Genomic DNA, 24,081 nt, shown 5'->3' with positions numbered 1-24,081 from the left:
TATTTCCTCACAGCTGTTAGCTGAAGGCATCCTAGAATAGCATGCAGGTTTTATCTATCAACTACAGTCACTATAAACCAAGTTATAAATCCTATTAATCACCTCAAATTATCCTACAGGTTCTCACCTTTGACTCTTGTTCCTATTTGCTTCTCCCAGTCTGAAGATGTAAACATGTTTACACTCTCTGTCCCTAATCTGGCCATGAGAAAAGCAGATGCTGCAAAAGAATTTACATGAGAGACAACTGATGTAGGAAAAACACGATTTGGTTACGATTAGGTATTGTTTAGTCTGATGTTATGGAACAGACAAGTTGTCTCCATATTGGGCTGTAATCTCAGTAAGGTGCTCCTCCTAACACTTTCTGTACCCAAAGGTTGCAGAGAATCCTCAGAATTGATGCTGCTGATGCTCACAGCACTGTGTTGCTCGTTCTATCACTTCTCCTGACGTTAGCAAACCTTATTCTCAACCTAAGCCATCTGAGTCTCCAGAGTGTCTTAATCTGCCTCTTCATTCGTCTCTCAACATCGCAGAATTCTCTAACATAATGCAAAATCAGGTAAAAACACCACTATATCTAGTTCTACTGACTGTCCTGACACCACACTGTGTTTGCAGGCACACACAACCAATACTTCCACATTTTAAGTCTGTAAACACTGCAAAGGCAATGAAAAGGAAAACTAAAAGCTTGCATTGATAAGAAAGTCAGTGTTTTGGGTGCCAAAGGTTGAAATATTTCAGAATTCATCTGTCAGAATTAGGATGTGATGCAATAAAAATGGATGGATCTTTCTAGATTAAACATCCTTTGCTATACCAGAGAGAAGAAAAAGATCCTTTTCCCTCCTTGAAAGACAACTTTCAGACCCAGAATTATCTCAGTTTAACACTTCTTTACAAACTTGGCTGCAACAAAAAACTGACAGCGACACAGGAGTTAATACAGAGTTTAAGGTTTATTACCAAGACTTAGAAAACTTACAAACAAGTTCACAGCTTCAGGTCTTCAGGCACGAGCCAGTTTAGAGAAGACAACACTGGCCAATTTGAACTTCTGGCCATTCCCTTCACGAAAGATATGACAGGTGAAGAGAAGCAACGTCTTGAAAGTGAGTGGAGACTCGCACATTCTGAATTACATTCATGTCAACAAGTTTAAAAAGATGACAGACTGATTTGGTTTGCATATAGAGAAACTCCTTTAAACAAACGTGTCAGCCCCGCGCATATTATCTTTTTATAGCGAGATCACGAGTCAGCCAGCCAGCCAGCCGCATCTGCTGAGTCCTTCTAATGACCGATCATAAAAGCTAACTTCACAGAAATGCAATAATGAAGCCGCGAGCCATACGAGCGTCTCCAGGGTGGAAATTACACAACCTGGAGATAAAATCAGATCACCTGCTCCAATGCAAATCCAGTATTATTTCTATACTTAATAAACCTGTGTAAACAAACTCAAATACCAGATTGACTCCAGATACAAATGCTGTATGAAGCGTTACTTTGTCTTGAAGGGACATCTCACTTGATAGTGATAAAAAATAAATGCATAGGCTACTTATTGATTGCCATAACCCCTGCTGTTATCCTCCCAAATCAGAGTGCTACTGAGAATCAACAGTTAACCTCATATGAAGTACTTTGGCCAGCTTCTGATTTCCACGTTGGAACACTTAGAAATGATTAAAGAGTGAGAAGAGTTACAATTTAAAGACCATTACTAAGAATTCACTACTGGTAAACAATACAAGAAGTAATTCCTCCACATACAGGTTTTCTCTTTTAAAACTTTTAACAAGAATCTTTAAAAACATTATTTACATGCTGCAGTAACAGAGTTTGGCACTTTTCTTTTTTTGAAAGAGACAAGATACTACTGTATGCAGCAGCTGTAGATATTTCACAGATAAGTGCTAGCGGCAAGGAGCACCAAACAAAACAATGTTGGAAAAATATTAGACTTTTGTTCTACCTTTTCTGTCATTTGTCAGATGTACCAGAAGTGCTACAAGGCTAACAGATGCTAAAACTGCCAAAAACCGCTTTGTATTTAAACATGATAACATGTGTCCTTATACATAATCATATAATCCGAGGACAAACAAGGAAAAGCCAGCTGTTAAATGGGATGGAATACACTCTAATCTTGCAAGGCCTGGCTAGTATAGATATGTAAGAAATAGATAAGCACACCTGCAAACATCTGCAAAGAAAATCTGACAAACAAATGGAAAGTAGTCGTATGAAAGATGACGATTTTGCCAAAAAGCTGCTACGATTATCACTGTTCTGGGTTTTGATGAGTAGATTTTGAGCACATTTTCTGTCCTTGAGTTTCTGTTAACTTTAACTAACTTACTAGAAACTTAAACTACTGAGTAAGTGCAGAAATGTTTGTGTTGTTTACATTTTCTTCAAATGCGGTCATGGCTCTTTCTCATGCTGCTGAACACCGGCAGATGCTGCATGTCACAGTGGAGAAAGACAATAATAAGCATCTAGATGTCATAATCTTGATAATTCCAAATGCAGATAACCTTGGGAAAGTAGCAAAGCGAGATGTGGTGGTGTAGCGATGACACACAACGTTTCAGTTCTTCCTTATGCTATCTTCAGGGTGCTGCCATAGGCCTGCTGTACAACCACCTGCACGTTGTCCAGGATGAAGTCAAAAGCCATGCTCCACACAGACTCCACCGACTGCTGCATGATTCTGCAGGACAAAACCAACAGATAACATGAGGAAAAAGTGAAAAAAAAAAAAGAAAGAGGGCGAGGGAGATACATACAAGAAGCCACAAGATGCAGAACTCACCTTTTCATGTATTTTATAATCAAATCCAACCTCTCCAGATCTTTATCCTCAATTAAATCAGTGCAGTATTTGACCACCTGCAGGATGTCCTCCTCCATGGGTTCTAACAAAAAGGAGGAAACTATTAAATCGATTCATTCTTGCAAACTTAGAACCAACAACACACACAACTATATGTGGTGAAAGTATAACACCCTGTCATGGAAATACAATTAGACCACCCTTGTTCCTTGTTTTCTTCAATTTCTTGTTCATTTTAATGCCTGGAACCACTAAAGCTACATTTGTTTGGATGAATGACTGGTGGTAGAAAGACGTTTCCTGACCAGCCAGCAGTTTGGTAGAACCATGCTGGGTTTGTTTTTCTTGGTGTGATGAACGTCTGTCTTGGAGATCTTCAGTTTTTTCTCTACCTGTCTCTCTCTCATGATGGCTGCCTTTGTGGCTTCACAGAATTCTTTAGTTTTAGGCGTTATGTGAGAGCTGACAGCTTCTGAATTGTTCTACAGCTTAAATGTCAGCAGGAAACCACTCTAGACCTTTGAAATGTCCTCTTATAGACCCTGGAATACAATGAAGCTGAGGCAGGTCAGATAGGACATAAAGTATGATGGAATCAGCTGCATTTAAAGTCCTGCTCATTGTGTTCTTCAGGTAATAAACCTTTAGTGGTACCAGGCATTAAAATGAACAAGAAACTGAAGAAAACAAGGATGGTCTGATCATTTGTCTCATGACTGTATACTTCCTCACTGTGTACCTGTTATGGTGGTGACCCATTCTCGAAGGAGTGTTTTAATGTCTGTCAGGTCACAGGCTCCGGCCAGCGCTGGAGCAGGACGAGCGATCAGCTTAGTCACCGATTCTGGGATGTCCGGATGTGAGGATGACGTGGAGGGATCTGTTTCAGTCTGGAAAGGTGAAACCATGTGAGCTAAAAACGTTCATCGAGTTCTAAATGCCACAGAGAAAGACTTTCATTCTCATTTACCAAACTGTCATTGGACTCACCTTCAGTATGTTAATGGGCTTTATAGCAGGTGCTAGGGTTTTGGCTGGGCTGTTTGTCATCTGACGCTTCTTCAGGGGTGAAGCTCCCTTTTTAACAGGGCTGATTGCATTCTTCCTCTTGTAGCGCCGCTTCACCCGACCGAGTCCTACTCCAGGCTGCTTCAGCTGCAGCAGTGGATTTTTCGGCTCCACTGCAGAGAAACCAACACGTCAAACATCAGGATTAAGAGCATAGCGGCTGTACTCGTAACAGCAGAAGTGATTCCTTTACAGCTAATCCAAATGTCGACGTACAGATTTTGGCCTGGGGTTGGATGTTTGTTACACGGCTGTAGGCTGACTTCAGCTCCTCCTGCAGCTCTTTGGGAAGAGCAGCAAATACGTCTGGATCGACCTGCAGTCAAAGAACCAAGATGAAACACCCAATTCCACTGATAACAGCTTTGTAGATTGTGAGAACTCTTCAATCTAGTCATCACTCCTAACGTGGGCACACCTTGTCTCTGTGAAGTACTGAAATCAAAGACAGCCCAAAGACCCAACAAACCACGTTTCATTTGAATTAAACTGACCACGGTCAATAATTACATCACCTAAAATTGGATGAGGGACTGTTATTACTCTGTGTACTTCTGCTTTTACAATGGCACAGTATGAATAACAATCTATTTGAAGAAATCAATTTAAGAAAGAAACAATACGTGGTTTTCAATCATGGAGCAGTTTCATTTTAACAGTGAACATACAGACGAGTAAAAAGTAACAGGATGAGGTCTGTGCTAGTAGAAGGGAACATTAGAGTCAGATGAATCAGGTGTTGATGCCTTTCAGTCAGAAATGAGGCTTCATTAAGGGCTACGGTTTATTAAAAATAGCACAATTTTTGAACAAAAAGCTACACAGTATTTTGTCTGTAGCTGCAGTCGCTCCAACCTAAAAGTTTCCCTTAAAAATTTTATTTAAAAAAAAAACATTTTAAATATTTTTCCAAAAGTGAGTAAAAATCTTGCAAAAAAAAAATCCTAAAAATATCCAAAGTGAATCCATATATATCAGTAATAGTTCTAATATTAGAACATTCACACAAAAATCAACCAAAATCCAGCAAAATTCCCTGGATTTTGGTTGATTTTTTGTGTGAATGTTCTTAAGAAACATGAACTTTTCTTTTTTCCCACCAAAAAATGTTCAAAAATTTCCCAAAAATGTAAAAAATGTGGACATCAGAAGTTTCACTTTTTTCCACATTTTCACACTTTAAAATGAGTCAATTTTGACCCGCAGGACGACACGAGGGTTAACTAACCACCTTATAATTCTAATAATGAACATCAAATCTCAACCTGTTGCATTCATACCTGTGAAAAGTTCGGTAGCTCCAGCACAATTCCTGGACTGTCTGGCTGATTAGGAATCTGTAGGAGCAACGTTCCTACAGGTGGAGTGTATAGTGCAGGTACAGAGGCAGGAGCAGGTCGAGGAGGGGAGGATGGACGGGAGTTAGCAGTGGACAGCTGCAGGCCAGGAGAACGACAGTTATTCTGTCTCCCGTCTCTCCTGGTCCATGACTGCTCCACTTGCTCTCTGAGCTCTGCAGGCAGGGCCTCCAGCACAGAACGATCCACCTTAGAGGTCAGAAAGAAGCACAGTTTAGCTAAAAATGTGTTGAGCTCTCATTTCATCAACTAGACATTTCCATCCAGCCCTTACCTGCGAAGGAGAGGGGACTTCAATGCTGAGGTTGAGACGTGACCGAGAACGTTTGGGCGTCTGTCTGGAAGCCGGCTGCTCTTTGCTTGTTCCGGGGACTGGCTCAGCAGGCGACAAAGGATGTGGAAGAGAGCAAGCCGATGGAGCTGTTGTAGAAGAAGTCTTTTCCTGGGGTGAGTCTGTAGTATTTAGAACAATAGGACTTAACTAAACTGTGACAAAACAGAGATTCTTCTCATTGGCACTAAATCAACACTATCCAAACTGACAGTTTCTCCCTCCCTCAGGTTAAGAGTCTGGGCGTCATCTGTGATTCCTCATTCTTCTTCCAATCCCACGCCAATAATGTCACTCAGTCTGCATATTTCCATCTCCCTCCTACACCCCCCATACCACCTCTGTCCTGGTCCACAGCCTCTTAACTTCCCACACTGATTTTTTTAACCCTCTCCTCTTTGGTCTCCCTCATAAATCCCTCCAAAAGCTTCAACTGGTCCAGAACATCATCTCCAAAACAAAAGCCCCTCATTTCAGCACATCACCCCGTCCTACAGCAGCTCCACCAGCTCCCTGTCAAATCCAGAACAGAATTCAAAATCCTCCTGTATGCATTCAGGACCATCCACAACCTCGCCCCTCTCTACCTGTCTGATCTCCTTCACATCTCCTCCTTCACCCGCTCTCTCACATCCTCCTTGTCCATCCACCTCACAGTGCCCTCCGTCCTCCACAGCACCATGAGGAGCCTCCATCCGCCTCGGCACCGTGAGGATCAGAGCATTCAGCCATTCTACTCTCAAACTGTGGAACTCCCTCCCACCAGATCTCTGTAATATCGACTCTCTGCCTTTCACCAAATCAGGACTCAAATCTCACCTGTTCACGACTATTGATTCACTGTAATTGCATCTTTCTTGTATGTATTGTTCTAATATGCTCTGCTGTATTTGTTTCTATTATAAAGTGACCTTGGGTGTTGAGAAAGGCGCTTACAAATCCAATGCATTCATATTATTATTAATAATGTTTAGAGACAGTGACAAAGACTTGCACTGAATCACAAAAACGAGACAAACCTCTGTTGTTGGACTTGGCACTCGGTTCCTGGCCAAAGAGCAGATCTTTGATGGAGCGTTTTCGGAGCCCATTGCCGTCCTGGCGCACAGACTGATTCCCTTCCAGAAGCTGAACCTGGATGCCGACTCCTCTCAGGTCCTGAACCTGCAGCTTCATGGCATGGAGCAGCTTGATGACTGCAGCGGCTATCAGCTGTCCGCTGTCAGTGGACTGAGCGAGCATCACGGTCCTGCAGAAAGCGAGACGAATAAAGATGAGCATGCAAAGAACTAATGCTTTTAATAAGCCATGGAGAGAGGCATACGGTCTCTTTCTCACCTGGCCAGATTATCACAGATGCCATGACCACCATATTTAGCTGGTTCCAGTGGTGCTCCAACCTTACGGACCATGACCTTCAGCGTGACTCTGCGACCGCGTAACCCTGCGTCCTGTAGACGCTTCTGCACCTCCATGGATAAGTTAGTGAGGAAACACTCCGCTTCATCGACCTGGTGAGCGACAGAACAGGAGGCTTAGGAACTTGAAGTTAATCAGGATCACAGCGGATGAAGAACGTCCAGCAGCTCCAACCTTAGTGAAGCGAATGTTGTAGTTCATCTCAGCAGAGACGGACTTTCTCTCCTTCTCGTAGCGGACCGGCCGGTCATCCAGACCCCTGCAGAAACGGAAAAGGGTTTGTCCAGTACGGGGTCCGAACTTCTTCTGCAGCTGAGAGAGAGACACTTGCTGGAGGTCCCCACATGACCTCACAGCCATAGCAGCCAGCTTCCTGCCCATAACAGGCCCAACACCTGGAGAAGACATTTACAGGAGCACTTTACTGAAGATCTGCTGCAGAAAAGCTGAAAGACTGCTGGTTGATGACTATGACCAGCAGGTGGCGCTGTTTATCTACCTGGTAGGCTGGTCACTGGCAGGTCCCTGATAAAATCGTCCACTTCTTCAGATTTCAGGAAGTGCTGCCCGTTTGGCTTGGCTTTACGAGTGGCCAGTCGAGCCAGAAGGATGTTGGACCCTGAACAGATCACATTAATCAGTCATTTAGAAACCGTCTTTAACCCTCCTGTTTGTTTGAAAAAAATACAAAAAAAATTTCCCAAAATTTCTGAAAATTTGCAAAAACTTTAGGAAGAAAACTCCAATAATTCCATAAAAATTTCCTTTAAAATGTAGTTTTATTTTTTTTTAAATCCCCCAAAATTTGGCAAGAAAATCCTTGCAAATATTTCTAAAAAATGAGTAATAATCTCCAAAAAAATCCTAAAAATATCTAAAATGATTCCACATATATATCAGTAAAACTTCTACTATTTTCTGTAAGAACATTCACATAAAAATCAACCGTGTTTTATGACGTGCTGAGCCATACTTTCACCTACAGACTTCATTTTTGTCTTAAAAAAAAAAACCCAAGTCTCTTCTTTTCACGCATGTATATGTTGTGACGGCGGAATTTATGGTTTTCCACAGAGAAGCCTCCAAAAACCCCTGGGTTGAACAAAAAAATCCCCTCTCAGAGCGTCTGCTGCCCTGCTGCTACAGTATGGATTTGGTTGATTTTTATGTGAATGTTCTTAAGAAACACTTTTAACATTTCTTTTCTTCCATCAAAAAATGTTCAAAGATTTCCCAAAAATGCTGAAAATGTGAACATCAGAAGTTTCACTGTGAAATTTATTCATTTTTCCACATTTTCAGACTTTAAAACGGGTCACTCTGACCCACAGGACGACACCAGGGTTATCTATTTTACAGTATGGAGCAGATATAAACGTACCCATGCCCACTGAAGCACAGCATCCAGTTTTCTCATAGATATCTGCTCTGATCGCTTTGGCCAGATCGTGCGGGTTGACGCCCACCTCGGCCAGCAGAGCAGAACCGTCTATCAGCACCTCATCACAGCTCAGAGCCTCGATATCATGGGTATAACTGCACAGACCGAACAGCGGAGGGGTTAGGCTATCATTCAAACAAAACGCAGCACGTGAGCAGAACTCAGATACCAGTGATGTTCTTACCCTGCCAGGATCTCATACATGCTCAGAGCCACTTCTTTATAGGCCTCAAAATCATACGGGACAGACTGCAGCGTAGGGCACAGCTGCTTAGCTTTGCCAAAAAACATCCCATTCCTCACGCCCGCCTGCCTGTGAAGGAAAGAATATACATTCACATCCCTGCTGGTGGGAGAATTAAACAGTAATGATCTGTGTTTATCTTACCGAGCTTCATAGCTGCAGGATGCAATCTCTGCCATTGAGAGAGCAGCAGTTTCCTGGAGCATCCCGTTGGCGTGGGAGTCAGGACTCTCTTGTGAAGGAGTTCTGTGCAGATCGTCGTCGTCGGTCATCTCTGACAAACAGCAGAGGTGCACGGAGTTACTATCAGGTCAGGTATGCCTGTCACCGTCAGAGTTCTCCATGACAAACCAGTCAGACATATAAGCATCTCACCAGGCTGAGGATGGGTGTATTTCCTCTGGTAGTACTGCATCTCCACTTGAGGGTTAGCCCCGGGTCTTAGCGGCACTCTGGCCTGACCACGGTTACTGGTTACAGCTACAGGCTTCCCTGCAACAAAAACACTCATTCAGCCAGGAGCACTGGCTGGATTTTTAACATGGTACCACTTTTATTCCTTGTGTAACATATAAGCATGTCACTTGTAAAACAGATGCAAATGTTCTTGCCTTTAAGCTCAGGTCGATGTCGGATCCCCACAGACACAAAGAAACAGTCCATGTCCACATGGAGAATGCAGGATTTAACACTGACTGCTGCCGAAGTACCTGACAGACAAACAGATAACGAGTCATCAGTGGACAGTTTTCACAGGGTTTCTGCAGAAATCAGTCTGTGGACCAGGCCATTAATGATAAAAAGAGGCAGATTGCAGCCATCCACAAAGACCTCGAGGACACAGAGACAAACAAGGAGAAGAACCTCGAGAGGTACAATAAACACAAGACCTGTGTGGAGGAGCTGGACAAAAAGTATTATGAAGTGAGGAACAAAACTTTTGAAAAGCAGACCTGAAACTAGGCGTAACATACGAGTTTAATCCCAAACAATTGTATGCTTTTTTATGCCATTTTAATTCTATACAGTAAAAATTATGATGCCATGACCATGAACTCAACAAACTACGGGGGTTTGTTTGTTTATAAAAGTGATTTTTATGTGAAAACTGTCCTTACATTTCACTATTTCTGAATCCAGAAACCACCCTGACCACCCACGGGCTGCAGTCATTCTCTGAAATCCACATTTTCTAGACATTTTTGCTGGAATTTGCATTTCCTCATTTCTCAGCTCTCCTCCTCCTGCTCCAGCCTGCCGGTCACTTTAAAAGCATGCAGTTTCTGGTAATTGTACCCGACCGGTCAGAACAATTATCGCAACGCTTCAGCGTGTTTACGCAGATGCACATATCTGACTAATCTCAGTCTATAATTACATATTATTATTGTCAAATATTTTTCTTGAAAACGGCAGAAAGACTTTTTAATGCTGCCGAGAATCAAATTTAATGATTTTTAATGCTACATAAGGCCTTAATGACTATTAATGCCTATTAATGGCCTGCAGAAACCGTTTCAGGATCTACAAATGAGACAACACAGCATTAAACTGTGTCACAAGCATCCCCTAAAATGTAGCAGCCATCTGCTAAAGAGCCCTTTGTTTCCTGTGTCATGTTTTACGACTTGAATACAGACTTCCAAACTGGATTTCTTTTACATAACGATGCATCAAGATGTCACAGGGCCACCTCACCTCTTATTCAACAAAAAAAGAACACAAAGCAGTGAGAGAAAAACAAAGAGCCCCATCCTTTCTTACCCTGGCTGTCTGTGGGTCGCTGAGCAACCAGTTTCCTCAGTCGGTCTTTCCCAGGAAAGCAGGCGCCTCCCGCTGCTTTTCGTTTGCTGTGGAGTTCGTTGACGTACTCAGAAAAGCCGGTCCTCCAGGTGGAGATCTGGTGCAGACGTGAGTGTGAGTAGAACTCTGAAATCAAACCGCCCGTCTGTTCGAGAAGCTGAGCTGAAGGCTTGGATGAAGATGAGAACGATGAATTGCCAGCAGGACGATCAGGCGTTGTGTTGGCTGTGCTGAGGGAGGCGGCGTCAGATGGAAAGGCATCGTGGTGACTTCCGTTCAGTCGAACCGAAGAATAGGAAAGCGAGAGAGATGCAGGGGACGGATGAGTCTTATCAAGCTGTGGAGGTGTTTGGGGCTGTTTGGGGAGGAGGTGACCTTCAGAGGCTTTAGCAGCCTCGTGGTGGGTGGGCGGTGGGGGTTTAGGTCTCTGCTCTGCTCCCTGTGAACTGGACTGTTCCTCTAAATCAGGGGACTGGTCAGACTGCTTCGGAGGACTGTGGGGAAACTCGTACGGGTCGGGTTTGGTGTGGAACTGCACTGGAGAGCTCTGAGGTTTGTCTGGTGAAGTCTTGGCTCTGCGTCTGAGCAGGTCCCCGTCAGCAGAGGGTTGATCTGCAGCAGGGCACAGCTCCTCTGGCTTTAAGGCACCGTTAACAAGGTGAGCGTGTCCATTGCTCAGGGGGGCTTCCTTCACCACCCTCGAGGCCCCAGCAGGATGATCTTTGCCGCCACACTCTTGCACTTCGTCGATTTTTGAATGGCTCTTCGTGTCCGGTGAGGTCTGCAGTAATCCGTTTCTGTGATAAAAAGAGGTGAAGAAAATAAGATTGAATGAATTTAGCATGTATTCCTGTGCAAAAAGTTTTCAATTTTAACCCTCCTGTTGTCCTTATTTACAGGCACCAAAAATATTGCTTCCTTGTCTGAAAAAAATACAAAAATTCAGCAAAAAAATTGCCCAAATTTTCTGAAAATTCCAGTACTTCCTTTAAAGTTTGCTTGAAAAGTTTTATTTAAAAAAAATCCCCCAAATTTGGCAAGAAAATTCTTGTAAATTTTTCAAAAAAATGAGTAAAAATCCCAAAAATATTTACAGTGCTTACATATATCAGTAAAACTTCTGATATTTTATTGAAGGACATTCACACAAAAATCAACCAAAATTTGGTTGGTTTTTGTGTGAATGTTCTTAAGAAACATTTTCAACATTTCTTTTTTTTTTCAACCAAAAAATATTGCTTCCTTGTCTGAAAAAATACAAAAATTCTGCAACAAAAATTCCCCAAATTTTCTGAAAATTCCAATAATTCCTTTAAAGCGTCCCTGAAAAGATTTATTTAAAAAAAAAAAATCGCCCAAATTTGGCAGAAAAATTCTTGTAAATATTTTCAAAAAATGAGTAAAAATCTTTTTAAAAAAAATATAAAAAAATATCTAAAGTGATTACATATATCAGTAAAACTTCTGACATTTTATTGAAGAACATTCACATAAAAGAATCAACCAAAATCCAGCAAACTTGGTTGGATTTTGGTTGATTTTTTTTGTAAATGTTCTTAAGAAACATTTTTAATATTTCTTTTTATTCCCACCAAAAAAGGCTCAAAGATTTCCCAAAAATGTTGAAAATGTGAACAGCAGAACTGTGAAAATATTTTTTTTCTCCACATTTTCAAACTTTAAAACGAGTCAATTTGACCCGCAGGACGACAGGAAGGTTAAAGGAACAAATAATAAAAACAGTTAAAGTCCACTAAAGTCCACTTTCTCACTCAGCATACTCACATCTTTAATTCCGCTTCCTGTGGGGGAGTGGACTGTGGACACCTGTGTGGCTGCTTTGTGAGGCTCGGGTTAGACAGCGGCTGGGTGTGTGGAGGGTTTCTGTGCCTGGGCTCTGTAATGAGCTGACCGGATGCTGAGAGACTTGGCTGGGTGGTAGCAGAGCTGTGCTGGACGGACTGAGGGACGCTGTGGCTGGAGACAGGGACGGAGTTGTTCTGGCAGCCGGATGAAGACGGTTCACGGCCGAGAACGGAGGCCTGAACGCTGCGTTGTGGCAGATGAAGCTTCTGACGGGCGTTCAGCTGACTCGGTCCTGCGATCTCTGAGGTCTGACGGAGAGTCATGCCGGGGAAGAGCAGCCCTTTCTGCTTAGCATAGAGCATGTACTGCAGGTAGGGCAGCAGCCGGCCAGCCTTGATGCTGTCATAAAGGAAAAGCACGCATTTTCAGTTAGCAGGTCATCTGGATCAGGTCTTCTAGTAGGTCCTAGAGTAAAAACCAAACACGGAGAAGCTGCATTCAGCTTCTATGCCCCATATATATGGAACAAACTCCCAGAAAACTGTAGATCAGCTGAAACTCTCAGCACATTTAAGTCCATTTTGAAGACGTACTTGTTCTCAGCTGCTTTTGATTAACCCTTTAAGCTTCAGTCAATTCCAGCCGTTTTCAGTACAAAAAATCGCTAATATTCTATTTTTAAATTAAAAAAATGACGAAAAATACAGGGAATATTGGACACGCATCGCGAGGTGCATTTCCTTGAAAACGACCGATTCGTGGATTTTATACCGACTTCAAGACATGTTATGGACAAAATAGTTTACTGGCTTGTGTCATCTGGATGTAAAAGGTTGGATTATGGCCGTTTTTTGTGGAATCTTTTTTCTGTGTGTAATAATGAACCCGGAAATGTGAGTCGCGCTGTGTGCGTTGAAGCCGTGTATAGAGAACGGATGGATGGATATTCGTTGTTTGTCGGACAAATGTGTTTTTCTCACCCGCTGTGGTAATCGCATCTGAAAGTGGTTTATACCGGCGGATTCATGAGAATCTAAGCTTTCCATCGGCGTATAGTGTTTGTATAATCGCGTTTGCAGCCGTCGGACATTCTTTAAATTCCTATGCAAATTAGTAGGTGTACCGCCGGCGGTACACTGAAGCTTAACGGGTTAAATTATTTTAGGTTATTTTATGACAGTTATTTTAAACAGCCCTTGTTTTCTGACTCTTGTTTTTAATCTTTTTATCGTTTTGTTTTTCTTTTAATAATTGTGCCCTTGTTTTCTGACTTCTGTTTTTGATTTCTTAAATGTTTTCTTTTAATAATTGTCATCTTCTGTCTTAATGTCTTTGTAAAGCACTTTGAATCGCCTCGTTGTTGAAATGTGCTATATAAATAAATTTGTCTTTTTGCCTTTAGCATTACATGGAGGAAACAGCCCCTTTCAGAGATATGGAACTGTTCTCTCATCAGTCTGTTAACCCTCAAGTCGTCCTGTGGGTCAAATTGACCCGTTTTAAAGTTTAAAAATGTGTGTGTATGTGTGTGGGAGGGGATATTTTCACAGTGAAAACTTCTGATGTCCACATTTTCAACATTTTTGGGAAATCTTTGAACCTTTTTCGGTGGAAAAAAAAGAAATGTTAAAAATGTTTCTGTAAGGAGATTCAGGAAAAAAAAAAACTAAAATCCAGTGAATTTCACAATTTCTATGTAACTAATGAAGTTACCAGCGCTGTGGTTCCACCTGTGTGTGCAGCTTCCTGTTGCTTTGGAGATGCTTCAGGTATTTAATAAAGTCAGAGGAAAGCCTCTCTGTGAAAAAATATTGTTTCCTTGTCTGTAAAAACAATCCAAAAAAAATCAGCAAAAAAATCCCCCAATTTCTGAAAACGTGCAAAACCTTTAGGAAGAAAATTACAATAATTCCTTTAAAGTTTACCTTGAAAGCTTGATTTTTTAAAAAAATACCCAGAATTTGGAAAGAAAGTTCTTGTAAATATTTTCAAACAATGAGGAAAAATCTTCCAAAAAAATCCTAAAAATATCTGAAGCGATAACACACATATCTGTAAAATTTCTAATATTTTCTTCAAGAACAAAAAATCCTTTTTTGTGAATGTTCTTAAGAAACATTTTGGACATTTCTTTTTTTCCACCAAAAAACATTCAAAGATTTCTCAGAAATGTTGAAAACGTGGACATCAGACGTTTCCCTGTGAAAATATTTTTTTCTCCATATTTTCAAACTTTAAAACGGGTCATTTTGAGGCAGAGGAGGGCTAATGTGACTGGGTGCATTTCAGATTTGCTGATACAGAAATGCTACCAGATCTACTTCTACAGAACAGGGACCTGCTCATTCAGACATGAAGCCAGCACATGCAGTCGCTGTTAGATTGACGGTAAGAAGTGGGAATGGGGTTAACATCGTCTGCACCGACCTGTCAGTGATCCACTCCGGCCTGATGACCTTCTCCCCTTTGAGCTCCTGAATCTTGCTGTTGGGCAGGTTATTGGCGATGATGTGGGTGGTCTTGGAGCGCGAGTAGTAGACGTGGAACTGCCCGCCATGCAGCATCATCAGTCTGCGCAGTTCGTCTGCACTCGGCTCTGTTCACAGAAAAAAAGACATGAAAATGATAATGACAATTTACTAAAACTCAATGAACACCTCCAGCAGTGAACACAGCTCAGTACACCTCAGGCAGCTCTCTGACACGGATCCCTACACGTTAAAGGATGTCACACCACCGTCTTATTTCCCAGTGTGGATGTGCATCAATTCTCTAGAGAGGCAGTAATTTTATCATCGTCACTCTGGAACATCCAAGCAGCCGTGGCTGGCATCTTTTGTCTCTGTAATTAGTCCACTGTGTGCAATAAATGTCAACCGGTGTACATGAAATGACACGGCAGGTGAACGGCACGTTGCACCAGACAAACTCCATCTGAGCTGCTTTATTTCCTGTAATTTCCAGGCAACTGAGTGCACCTGAATATAAGCCACACTCGCTAAATTTAATTAGAAAAAAGTTTTGCACGTATATAAGCCACAGGCGTCAGTGTGGTAACAGGAGACATTTACACAGAAAGATATTTTTAATATTGGTGTGACGAGGATAAACGTATTGATGGCTAATGTATTTTAGCCTGTAAACATCTACACATTAGCCGCATCGTTGTATGAGCCGCAGGGTTCAAAGCGTGAGAAAACAGTAGCGGCTTATAGTCCAGAAAGTACGCTACTTCTACGATGTAAGCCGTGACAAAATACAGCGTTAGTGCCGTCCCAAACCGAGCAGTAAGCAGTGATCTGAACACAAAGGAAAAACTTCTGAACAAAGCAGTCAAACATTCATTTATAGATCTGCACATAACATCAGAAACACAGGAAGAACGTGTCTGTAAACGAGTAAATAAAACGAGTCAGCAAATACAAACAATAACCAAAACGGACGTGAAAGAAAACTTCTAACGTACATGCTTTTGTTTTACTCCAAACTCAGCCGTTTAATGACTTTTTTAATGGTAATATCCAACTGATGAGTTCATTCGTGTATCTGTAGGAACAGCATTCTGTCCTTCATTCTCTATACAGTCCCTCCAGGAATTTGCGATGTTGCGATCGCGCAAAATCAACCTATCTCCGCAAATTTTGCATGGCCTTGCAATTTTGTCCAATCACCGCAACTGTCCTGCAATTTTGCCCCGCCTCCCGTGAGTTCCACCAATCATAGCAGCTCCCAGCGCAAACCTAATGCACGTACGTCACCGAATTCACTTCCTGTTTATGGTTTGAAGATACAGACATGTGCGATACTAATGTCTCTCATTTACCAACAAAAATTACTGCTGAAGACTGTGATAAACAATTAATTCATTGATGTTCTTCACCAAAGCGGAGCTAAACGGTTTTACACCCGGGCAATACTGTGGTGGAATACAAAAAGGCACGGCGTCTGATAGCAGCACGGTAACCATGGCAACAACTGAACGCTACATCAACGGCCCGCTGACGATCACATGATTGTGATCCTACAACAAACAGCTTGTAGAAATGGGTGGGAACGTTAAATAATTAATTTCGGAATAAATATAGTCAATTACAGCGTTGAAACATGTTCTACAAGCTGGTAAAAATCCAGCTTTTTAGCAGTTGTCACTGTCTCCCGCAATTTCATCACAGCAAATAAGCTTAAAACATCGCAACTTTTATCGCAATGTTTTTAGAAAAGCTGCCGCGAATTCAGGCATTTTCAGCCGTAAAAATCACGAAAAACACCCGTGAAATCCTGGAGAGACTGACTATGGGTCTGACCGAATAAATTGTGGGAAGAAAAGGGGCTGGAAAACCATTAAAATAAAAAGTTACAGTAGTATTATTGTCACAGCATGTACAGTGTGTTACCTGTGTATCCGTTGACATAAATAGCCACTCCACTGAAGATGCTGGAGCACGCTCCTTCTTTGCGCTTCTCTCTGGGGGCATCGAGCTTAAACTGCTCGTCCAGCTTAGAAACCTTGGCAGCCATGTAGCCGCCCTGCACACAAGAGGAAGAAGAGGCGTGGAAAAAGAAGCTCAGTGGCAGGCAGAAACACAGAGACAATCACTGAGCAGGTGTGGTTCATCATGAGGCGTCAACATACGATCATGTTATCAGAAATACATACAGTGTGTGTTGAAATGTTTAGAATGACTGATCAGACGCTTGTTTAACCCTCCTGTCGTCCTGTGGGTCAAACTGACGCGGTCTAAAGTTTGAAAATGTGTCAAAAAAAAAAAGATTTTGACAGTGAAACTTCTGATGTCCACATTTTCAACATTTTTGGGAAATCTCTGAACAGAAATCTTTGGTGGAGAAAAAGTAAATGTTAAAAATGTTTCTTAAGAACATTCACAAAAAAAAGCAAACAAAATCCATGATTTTTTTGTTTATGTAAATTTGGGCGATTTTTAATTTTTTATATAAAAGTTTTAAGGGAAACTTTTAAGGAATTATTGGAATTTTCTACCTGAAGGTTTTGCAAATTTTCAGAAATTTGGGGGAATTTTTTGTTGAAATTTTGGATTTATTTCAGACGAGGAAACAATATTTTTTGGTGCCTGTAAATGAAGACAGGAGGAGGGTTAAGAGGTTAAACGAAAGCAAAAATCTATTTTTTTTTAGAATGTCTGGCTTATTTTAAGACACCTAAGTTTGACAATCCTGGTAAAATACAGCTTAAAATAAGTTTTCCCAGCTAATTTTAAGACCTCAATATTCTAAATATCAGATCTTATTTCAAGAAATCTTACCAAGACATTTTCCACTTGTTCTATTGGCAGATTTTTTCACTTATTCAAAGGTAAAAGTGTTTTCCTTGTTTTGAGAGAGCATTTATTCCAGTGTGAAGTTCAAACTAATGCTGCGTCACAAGATCCAATTTGGTCAGATTACCATTGGAACTTTTACAGAAAAATAACTGATTAGGGTGCTTATTCAGACATGAAATCGACACATGTCATATGAAGCACACTGTGCATCTGGAGAGTGTCGGGTATGACGGCAGACTCACTCGTTCCGCCCAACCATTGTCCCCACCGGCACTGGCTTTCTTCTTCATCCACCCATCTCGACTCATAATGAGCAACCTGAAAACACAGCAGAGGAGATATTAGTCTAAACTGAGACATTTCAAGTGAAAAACGCATTCAAAAACCACACTGCTTGATTGCTGCTAAACTAAACAGGTCCTGAGTAGATGTTTCTACAAGGCACTGAAAGACGTGGGTTTGATGCTGCTGCTGATTACTGGAAATCAAGAAAGGTTGATGGAATCGTTATAGAATAAATGTAATGTTTTAACAGCATGTGACAGCAGGGAACCCGTCTTTTATAATTACGCTTCTTCAATAATAAGGGTGAACTGAAGATTTATAATAGAATATCTGTATGAAGTAGAGCTATTTAAGCATGCAGGCTGTAGAGAGGAGAGGCTGGGGTCCAAGGACGAGTCCCAAGACAAAAAGAGTTCAAATGGATCTAGTTTAAAGCACAAAGCTACTAACACCCATCCCATGATGATCAGTTCATATGCAGATATGCAAACATTTACATCCATACTATCCTAAAATGATGGATGACAATACAAATGGAGGCGTTTCTCTGTTTACTTGATTATAAAATCTTCTTGTGTGCATGCCATAACACACAAACAGTTATAAAATATATCCAGACTAAAACTTAGAACCATCCCATGATGATGATCTTACATGTGCATATGCAAACATATGCATCCATACTATCTTAAAATGAGGACGGACGACCAAATACAACCGTAGATATTAAGTATCTGACATTCCATTGTGACATTTTGGAGAAGTTTACTTGTTTAGTTGTTTGCAAAACCTTCTTGTGTGCATGCCAAAAGACACAAACAGTTATAATTTATCTGGACTAAAGCACAAACCTACTGATATCCATCCCATGATGATGAATTTACATGCAGATATGTAAACATTTACATCCATACTATCCTAAAATGATGATGGATTACTATACAAATTAAATGTGTGACAGTTATTTCAAATACAACCACATGTATTAGATTTTCCACTGTGACATTTTGGAGAAGTTTTCTTGTATACAAAACTTTCTTGTGTGCATGTTAAAGACACAAACAGTGCTAACAGGTGACATTTATAACTCTTACATTATGAGTGTATCTACATTGAGTAGAGTTATTTAAGCTTGCAGGCTGTAGAGAGGAGAGACTGGGGTCCAAGGACATGTCCGGGCAGGTTCTCTGCCTCTGACAGGTCGGTCACAACAAACCCCCATGTGGCACTTTTTAGCCACTTCCTCTTCTGCTCCCATGTAGCAGCTAGCTAGCGTTAGCCTAGCCGCCGTGAGCGATGCCTGGCTGGGGAACGTGCGTGTCACTGCGCCCCTTGAACCAGGTCACACCGTGTTGTCAGGTCCACAGAGACGTGGATCCGAGGCGGTCTGCGTGGAAGAAGAGTTTTCCCCGGACTTGCTAACAATGCAGGGAGGTTAGCCGCCGAACAATGAAGCGGCTGCTGGAACTTCAGCACGGCGCTAATCACGGCTGTAAACAAACAACGCTCCCCGGTGACCGCCCCACAGCACCAGCCACTTGTTTTCCTGCTTTTTCCTTACCTTTTTTCGTGCTGTCAGACTCGGTTTGTTAGCCTCAGACTTCTCCCTGCAGATCGGCAGCAGCGTTGAGTGCGCGCTGATTCGGTTAAACGAGGTAAGACCGAAGCGAACCGAGGATCCTCCGGATGCTCGGCTCGACTCCCCGGCCCGGAGTTTGCTATTCGGAGGAGTCCTTTCGGTGGACTGGGATGGCTTTTAGTCTGTCATGCCGCCATGCCATGGCTCTCCAACATTTCCGCTCACCCTCCCAGTCCTTTCGCTCTCCATTTCTACCGCCTGATCCCTCCGCTTTCTCTTCTGTCTCGGTGGCTGTCAAGGCAGGCGAGCAAAGCGCAGACAACGTCCGGGATGGAATTTCAAAATAAAACAAGAGTTGACCTGACTCCTGGGGTCATGTTGGAATAGAATAGAATAGAATAGAATTCAAGGATATTTATTGTCACAGCATTTCTGCAACAGAACTTTGTTGGCATTTCCAAAAAAAACAAAAACAACATAGTATAACAAACAATGAACCGCCGTATAAAACCACTATTAAATAAACATGTACAAGTAAATAGAACATGTATTTTAAATAAAAGTATAAAAGTGTAGTAGTGCAATGAGGTGCAACATCTGCTTTGAAGTGTCTGATGCAGTGAAATGCTCGGTATGAAGTGTTATTGCACATTAAAATGATTATTGTCCATTGGACTGAGAAATACAAAAAATGCCTCAACAGAAAAACAATTCCAAAATATGTGTCAATATATATATATATATATATATATATATATATATATATATATATATATATATGATCCTAAAACGATGCTGGATGATAATATTAATTGTGTGACAATTATTTCAAATACAACAAATAGATAAACCTTAGATATCTGGCTTTTTAGATGCGTTCCTCTGTTTACTTGATTACAAAACCTTCTTGTGAGCATGCCAAAAGACACAAACAGTTCTAATATAATATATCTAGACTGAAGCTCATAATCATCCCATGATGATGAATTTACATGCAGATATGTGCAGATATGACATGATGAATGTATATATTTAAAACAAAAAAAACAAGACTTGACCTGACTTTTAAATGTGTCTGCATCCCTTTTTGCAAGCCAAGGTTCCAGTTTGTTTTTTGCTATTTTCACAAAAAATAAAAATATGACTTCTGTTGGAACCGTTAAACTATTTTTGTCTGCTGGAAATTATTTGTTCTTTGTCTTCACCAAATCTCACGGCTGTGGCAGTTACATTTTTGGAGATAGTGAACTCTTATACAAACTTTTTGGGTAAGATCTTTAATAATCTTAATCTTATTTTAAGGCAATCTTAACTTTAATAACAAGAAGAAGAAGAAGAAAAATCACCAGTCTGACTTCTCATGGAATTCTCATAAGTCTGACAAAATATTTTACAGAATTACACGAATATTTTTTTGTATCCAGTCGCTTACTTCCTCAAGACTGCGCTCAGCTTCACCTCGCTTTAAACAGGCTTCCTGCAGCAGCATTTAGTCTTGCATAAACTGTATTTTACTCTCAAACCAAATGCGCTCCACTTCCTGCGTCCGTGCGCCTTTCGGTTTCGAGCTTGACTCTTGTCGTCCCCCGGCTTCTTGTTTTCAGCTCCAAGTTGTGCTGTAACACTGCCACTATGCGGATAACCGAGTGCATGTCATCTGAATTGACCGTGAGAGTTCCTGGAGGCTGTGTGAGGTTCGGGTTTGACCCAGTCGCTCCGACACCTCCGCGGCGCTTTTACGCACAGGTTACGCACATGTTACCTGGCGGCGCGGAGCTGCTGTGTTGGTTCTGGCGCGTCAGGACGTGTTTGTGTACATTGTGTTCATGCCTGCTTTCCTGCGGCAGACGGTCTATCGGGAGCAGTCTAGCGTTTTTTCTCCCGGTGTGTGTGTGTGTGAGCTGTCTGGCTCGGATGTCCTCAGATGGCCGGTTCGTCGCGCAGGCAAGTAACGGCCGTGACGCAGAGGCACGTGCGGGATGAACGAGGCTGCAGCGTCACGGCGGGACACACACATACAATCAGAATAATACAGTAGCAGAATATGCACATTGCAGAATCATCCTCATCACGCAGTGAGATCAGCCGCTCTTGGATCAGATCCAGCTGCAGAAATCAGCCCAACCTCCCTCTGCTTCATACGTCAGAGCCTGATTTGATCTGGACACGTGACTCTCATTAGCTTTTTTTCAGGTTAATTGAGGCAGCAGAGGACAAACTGTCAACTAGTTCTCAGATCTCCTCCTCTACACGCATACAGCTGTCTGAGTGTTCAGGAGTAAAGTAGGTCACAGCCAGGAAAATAAAAAATAAATGTCACCTGTGGTTGGGTTAGTTTGCATCAGACCACACGGTTCACAGAATAAAAGATGCGCACTGTTGACCCAAGGCTGGTCCTGTCCCGAAGTGATCCCTCTTATTGGTTGTTCTCTGTTGCTATGGCACCAGACAGGAAGTAGACGTATTTTAGTTTTCTCTGAAAAATTTAAAACTTTGACTCATTCTAAATGCTTTTTTTTTTTTTGCAGACTCTCCAGTCTCCCCAAAACCCAGATTTGAGTCTTTTTAAGGTTGTTATTGTTCAGAGATTGATCAGATGGGTTTTTTTTAGTTAAAGGGGTCGAAAGGTTAATAATCAGATCTGATATTTAGCATTTTTCTGATTATCTCTGTCAGTATCTCGTATCTATATCATAATTCTGTAGCATGTCAACAAAGTTTTGTGTTGAAACTTCTTATTCTAAATTCTGACACCAAAGTTGTAATGTTTTCTGCAGTCGTAGGAAATATCGGTTCCAGATATCAGTTATGGGACTTATTTGGTATCTGCCTCCAAAAAACATATGTTGACCAGCCCCTGCCTCAGTGAAAGTCATCCTCTAGACTACATTCTAGTTTGTTCTTCTCTTTATGTCCACATGAATATGTACGGAGCTACAACATATCTACACAGCAGGACCTCATCATAGCAGCACATAGAAGAACTATCAGCATCAGACAACAGTTTGGACTTGGACACGTGACCTACGAGCTGTTTGAGATTAATTAAAGCAGCGGAGGACGCTTGTATAAACATACAGCTGCCTTTATATTAAGTAGAGGGGAATTAAGCAGCAGAAGGAGATAAGAATAAGTGTCGTCTGTCATTGGAATAAAAGATGCCACAGATGCTGTTGACCCAAGGTTGGTGGGTGTCCCGTAGAACCCCCCTTATTGGTTGTTCTCTGTTGCTATGGCACCAGACGTCGGATGCTGAAGCTTCATCCACGACGTATGTGTTGGTGCAGCAGTCAGTGGTTGCAGTGATGGAGAGTCAGAGGTGGGTGAGCGGTGTGTGTGTGTGTGTGTGTGTGTGTGTGTGTGTGTGTGTGTGTGTGTGTGTTGCTCATGATCAGTTTAGAGTCACATTTTGGAGACAAAGCAAGTCCCTATAGGCTCAATTAGTGCATTTTAGAGACTTGGTTTAAGGTTTTTAAGGGTTAGGCGGGCAGCAGTTAGGTTAGTGTGCAGAAAATCCATGTAATGTCCTCTAAAATAAGAAACACCACTCTGTGTGTGTGTCCCTAACAGCAAGAAAGGCAGAAAAGGTGAGAAACAACCTATAAGATCCCAAATACATTAATACATGAAAGCATCCTGAAAACAATGAAATGATTAATATGATTAGATGTTTATTCATCCATTATCTGCACACCGCTTAATCCTCATTAGGGCCGAAGTGGGTGGAGTCTATCCCAGCTGATTGAGGGTGAACCTAAGTCACCTGTGGACAATTTAGAATCACCAATTAACCTCAGAATGTTTGTGGACTGTGGGAGGAAGCTGGAGAACCTGGAGATTACATGCAGGAAGATCCTGAAAAGGTAGGGATGTCAATCTGATCTTCTAGCTGTGAAAAAAAACCACCAAATAACAGAGTATCCAGCTCATAAATGTTCATGAATCCATACCAAATATTAAAAAGCAGCAGTATCAAACATAGCATTCAGCGTGTGTCCACCTGCACTCATTTGCAAGTTTATTGGATAAACCTTGCTTAAAAATAATGCTAAACTTGAGAGCTGACTGAGGAAGAATTTTCTTAAAGCAAAGCAAAAGCAGCTGAGACTGTAAACTGCTCTGTAGTCTGACAGTTCCTTCTCTCCTTTGTTTCCCAAGAGACAATCTAGAATCTCTAGCTTTGAAAGGTGCTATAGAATTAAGATTAGTTATTATATACTTTTACCTAAGTTAATGATGTAAGCACTTATTCAGTTGAACATACAGTTCACCGTTTGCAAAATGTTTTGTTGCCTCTGAGTCAACGTCCCCAGGTTCTATGATTAAATCATTTTTAAAAAATGGATTAAAGAGCTGCAACAAAATAATATTTTAGCATCGTCTGGATTTACAGAGTGTCATAAACTGGTGCTTCAAAGAATCTTTGTCTCCAGTGAAGCTGAAGCATAAAATGTGTGACTCATCCTGTGTTCCTTAACCAGAGCCACCACAGTAAACATGTGACTTAGTCAACCTCATATTTCCTCTGGTTACACAAGCAAACACTCAAGGCGAGGAAAAGGTAAAGTTCTTTAAGAAAGGACCTCAAACTTTAGCAGA

General features: G+C 41.6%; 1 protein-coding gene across 1 annotated transcript; it reads right to left on the bottom strand.

The window, feature by feature from the left end:
* Positions 1-946: 946 nt before the first annotated feature.
* rev1 (REV1 DNA directed polymerase) lies at positions 947-19,806 on the bottom strand. Its single transcript, XM_051958430.1, has 22 exons — positions 19,465-19,806; positions 17,861-17,936; positions 16,713-16,845; positions 14,746-14,914; positions 12,298-12,717; positions 10,474-11,309; positions 9,321-9,419; positions 9,085-9,201; positions 8,854-8,983; positions 8,650-8,778; positions 8,406-8,560; positions 7,524-7,643; positions 7,199-7,419; positions 6,944-7,116; positions 6,625-6,854; positions 5,549-5,727; positions 5,197-5,463; positions 4,133-4,232; positions 3,839-4,029; positions 3,588-3,738; positions 2,828-2,930; positions 947-2,725 (listed from the first exon to the last, which is right to left on the bottom strand). The coding sequence occupies exons 2-22, from the start codon at positions 17,924-17,926 to the stop codon at positions 2,614-2,616; spliced, it is 4,101 nt and encodes a 1,366-aa protein (XP_051814390.1). The 5' UTR covers positions 17,927-17,936; positions 19,465-19,806; the 3' UTR covers positions 947-2,613.
* Between the last annotated feature and the right edge of the window lie 4,275 nt (positions 19,807-24,081).

This window comes from Acanthochromis polyacanthus, chromosome 14 (assembly GCF_021347895.1).
Source record: "Acanthochromis polyacanthus isolate Apoly-LR-REF ecotype Palm Island chromosome 14, KAUST_Apoly_ChrSc, whole genome shotgun sequence".
In the NCBI taxonomy this organism is placed as follows: Eukaryota; Metazoa; Chordata; class Actinopteri; family Pomacentridae; genus Acanthochromis; species Acanthochromis polyacanthus.
The sequence above is the reverse complement of the archived record's forward strand: the minus strand, read 5'-3'. Positions and strand labels throughout refer to the sequence as shown.